At 48.9% G+C, this 3998-nt stretch overlaps 1 protein-coding gene across 1 annotated transcript; it reads right to left on the reverse strand.

Moving 5' to 3' along the window:
- Window positions 1–221: 221 nt before the first annotated feature.
- LOC125528125 (UDP-galactose/UDP-glucose transporter 2-like) lies at window positions 222–3798 on the reverse strand. Its single transcript, XM_048692636.1, has 6 exons — window positions 3213–3798; window positions 2712–2740; window positions 2423–2624; window positions 1391–1633; window positions 1198–1299; window positions 222–839 (listed from the first exon to the last, which is right to left on the reverse strand). Exons 1-6 carry the CDS (start codon window positions 3351–3353, stop codon window positions 498–500), a joined length of 1059 nt encoding a protein of 352 aa, XP_048548593.1. The 5' UTR covers window positions 3354–3798; the 3' UTR covers window positions 222–497.
- Between the last annotated feature and the right edge of the window lie 200 nt (window positions 3799–3998).

Genomic DNA, 3998 nt, shown 5'->3' on the forward strand with positions numbered 1-3998 from the left:
ATTCTAAAAAAATGTCACGAGTGAGGTGTTCTCAAAAGCAAAAACAATGACACGGAGGAACATCAAAGATGTCAAGGAGAAGCTTAGTCTGGAGAAGATGACTTTAACGAATTTTATATGATTTTCCACTTTGTCACGAGTGAGGTGTTCTCAAAAGCAAAAACAATGACACGGAGGAACATCAAAGATGTCAAGGAGAAGCTTAGTCTGGAGAAGATGACTTTAACGAATTTTATGTGATTTTCCACTTCATAGATAATCTCAGTTGTCCATGATATATTGTCACGGAGACCTAAGGCAAAAGGATTAACAACATCTAATCCATCTGTGATCATCTCCATCCTGCAGTCTGATTTGTCCCTTTAACTTACAAGTTACAATCCCCAAAACAGTTCCACGACATCAAACAACACAAACTGGACAAAGGTTCACAAAAGCAGAGTTGGCCAAATCCTGCACTCTGATTTGTTATTCGTTCAGCTCATCCAAGTCACCGATCATACCAAGGGCGATGTCTCCTCTACTCCGTCTCCCCGCCGCTTCTCCTCGCCACGCTGCGCCTTCGCCTGCTGGCGCTCGGCCATGCCTTTCTTCTCCTTGTCCTCCGGCAGGAGCCTCAGCACGATCCCCATGGTGATCAGCAGGAGCCCCGTGACGTGCTGCTCCGTCATGGGCTTTGTGAATATCAGGTACGACAGGAGCAGGGTCACCGCCTTCCTCGCCGTCGTTACCATGGCCGTCGTCGCGGCCCCGAAGAGCGCGATGAGGGACAGCACAGACACCTGCCCGACGAACGTCGCCATCGCCTCGAAAACCAACACGGCGTACACGTACAAGTGCTGCAAGTGGGCATAAACGTCTGTCAGATTAATCTTTTTCAGCAATCGTTTTGGGGAGAAGTACTAACAGCAAATTAACCAGGAGCACCTTTAAATTTCAAGTGGATCAGATACTTTTCCGGACAATGTGGTTAGAATCAAATCAGAAGAATGAAGAATGTAGTGCTGAGATGTCTTGTTGTCTACAAAATGAACTATACTTGCAAAGATGGATTCCTTAAGGCTAGTGTTGTTCACAAAAGAGTAGTTGATTCTTTCCTCTTTGCCTACCATCTGGTTTGTACACATTCTGAACTAAAGTATCTGATGATTAAAATACCTGACAAAACAACATGGAGGAGAGATTTTGATCATATACCTGAGAACACGCACTCCACGCCGTCGTAAGCTCCCCTGTTAACACCATTGGCACAGCGAGGAAAGGCAGGCCAACAACAGTTGAGCAGAACAGCATCTCCATCTAACCAGAGAGCAAGTATTCAGTGTCAGTGTTCTCCCAATTCAATAACTGACAGAAACATGTAGAAGACATCAAAATGTACATAGAGTACCTGTGTGGTGTCTGGGTTCATCTTGAAGATGGCTTCCTGCAGGTTACCAAGGAAGGCATCCATGATGAGTGCACTGGACACCATGGCCACACCGATCATGCTGAAATTAGGCGACGTTTGCGCATCCGCGAGCGTGAAAAGTATGAGGCCGATGACGAGCATCACCGCTGACACGTACTCATGGAACGGGTACTTGCGTCTTAATCCTGGGATAAATGCTCCCATTATCATCACCGGCAACACCTGAATGGCAGAGCGAAAGGTCAAAAACAGAAATAAGATCTGCACCGCTGATTGAAACTGGAAATTCTTTATTTTCAGATTAAGTACTAACTGAAGTTCTCTGGTCTCAACTTCATTTCGACTTTTCTCAGAAAATTACCAGTAGTCAACTTCCTACCAATTGGAAGTTTCAAAACATGGGAAGCAGTAAACATTCACATGGGTTTCTCCTCTGCTTCCTAGGGACAGGGAACTGAGGAAGTGCTACAAGCAACAGTCTATTCCTTCAGCTGCACATTCCCTTCGCAGAAGTAGTACCACTAGTACATTATTTACATTATTATCAAAGAATGATCATTTGAAAAGCAATTTCTCGCTGGCAAAATACTAGACATTTCATCACAGACAAAACTAAACTTTTAAAAGCAGCCTTGTCGTGCATACCAAATTAAGAGGGAATCATTCAGAATGCGCATATCGACAACATTGTTCTGCCTGCCCTACATACTCCGATTTTAGCAAGAAGAGTATGTGTACTATCCCGGACTCAAAAGTAGAAACACGCTCGAATTAGAGTACTGCACATCATTGAACAGGAATAGCTTGGCAGCTCAGCAGACATCATTTCTGATGTCGGATTCTCAAATTGGAGCATTTCCCAGAAGAGAAAGGTTCAAGTTTCCTCACACAAGAGCACAACAACACATCTCATGCCGCAACAATAAATAAAATGAAATAATGACAATAAATTAAGTTACTGCACTGTCTGACAGAAATAGAAAAAGCAGAAATAACTTTGGCGAACCTCACCTTGGTGGACTTGAACATGATCTGGGCGGGGTAGTTGAGGAAGGCGAGGGAGCCCTTGGTGAGGCCGTTGGATCCCATGAGCACGGCAGAGAGGCGCACGTAGGTCCGCCACGGGTTCACCATGTGCTTCACCGTGAACCCCTGCAGCCGGATCAGCCCCAGGTACACGAAGCCCTGCACGAACGTGAAGTACCACCCATAGCTGCACCACCACCACCACAAACACCATTAGTACACTGAGAGAGAGTACGTCTCGCGACCGATCAATCACCAATCGTTAGGTGGGTACCTGAACTGGAGCCGGTTGTAGACGTATTCCTGCAGCAGCACGAGGACGGACGTAGAATTCAGTTTACCACGACAAAGTTTCGAAAACGATAGGAGATCGATGGTCGATTTTGTGCAGGAATTGTAAGAGGCAAAAGGAAAAGAAAAATCAGGGGAACGTGTGCAGAAGCTTCGTGTTCGGGGTACCATGTTGACCGGGCAACTCTACGAGTCAGTCAGTCAGTCAGCCTAGGACGAAGAAAAATAATATGTGGAGTGGAAAAGAAACAGTATCTATCTATCGATCGATCCTAGTGCAATTAATTCCGGATTTCAGAAGGAAAAAATCAATGCACTCCGAAACGTAAAATCTTGCGAGATTTTCCCTTCGATAAGAAGGAAATGTTGCGAGATCTCCATACTACAATTAACAAACGATGATTCGAAGAAGGAACACGGACGGGGTAGAGTGTATAATCGGAAGGAGGAGGAGGAGGGGAGGAGATGGAAGAGAAGTAGGTACCTCGCAGATGCCATTGACGAGGTAGCCGAAGAAGAAGCCGGAGGAGCAGATGAGGAACTGCTGCCACACGGGCCTGTCCGTGAGCGAGACGCCGAACAGCCTCCGCCCCTGCTGCTCCTCCCCGTTCCCGCCGGTGGTCATGGCCGCCTTTCTCCCTGCCTCTCCCTCTCAACGCAGACACAACACTTATCTCTCGCTAGAGCTAGATCGTCCGCGGAGGGAGGGAGAAATCGATATCCCGTCCAATTAATGGCCGCCGAGGGGAGGGGAGAGAGATGTATCGACGGCCAAAGGAAAGAGGGGAAGGGAAGAGAACGAAACGGAACGCCTGCTGGTTTAATTGCTAGCTACGGGTCGTCGCCACTCGCCACCGGCTTTAAAACGCTGCCTTGTATTGGCGACTCGCGTGTGGACTAAGAGGAGTGCCTCCCCCGGGAGAGTTTCCTCACTTGTCACTCCCGCCACCGTCCTGTCTTCGTCGCCGCGGGCGGGCGCGCGAGCGAGAGATGCGGGCGAGGCGACGGCCGCGCTGCCGTTTCGGCGGTGCCGTTTGCAGACCCGGCGGACGAGGGGCGGGGAGAAGAAATCAATCGATCGAGGAAAAACGTGGGCGCGGATGGCGGCACGAATCTACTCTTCTAGTGCGTGCCTCGGGTTGCGGAGGGGCCGGCGACCTGGCTCGCCGGGCGGAGGGGGGACACGTGGCTGGCGTGCATGCATGCATGGCTTGACAGGTGGATCCGTGGGGCTAGTGGGACCGGCCTGTCATGCAGACAGATGGTGCAG

The sequence above is a fragment of the Triticum urartu genome, unplaced genomic scaffold, assembly GCF_003073215.2.
Source record: "Triticum urartu cultivar G1812 unplaced genomic scaffold, Tu2.1 TuUngrouped_contig_4652, whole genome shotgun sequence".
Classification (NCBI taxonomy): Eukaryota; Viridiplantae; Streptophyta; class Magnoliopsida; order Poales; family Poaceae; genus Triticum; species Triticum urartu.

Coding starts and splice junctions, on each gene's coding strand:
- LOC125528125 (XM_048692636.1), bottom strand. CDS start 3,353: ATGACCACCGGCGGGAACGGGGAGGAGCAGCAGGGGCGGAGGCTGTTC. Junction 2,625..2,711: donor TACAACCGGCTCCAGTTCAG/GTACCCACCTAA, acceptor GTGGTGGTGCAG/CTATGGGTGGTACTTCACGT. Junction 1,300..1,390: donor TGAACCCAGACACCACACAG/GTACTCTATGTA, acceptor CTCTCTGGTTAG/ATGGAGATGCTGTTCTGCTC.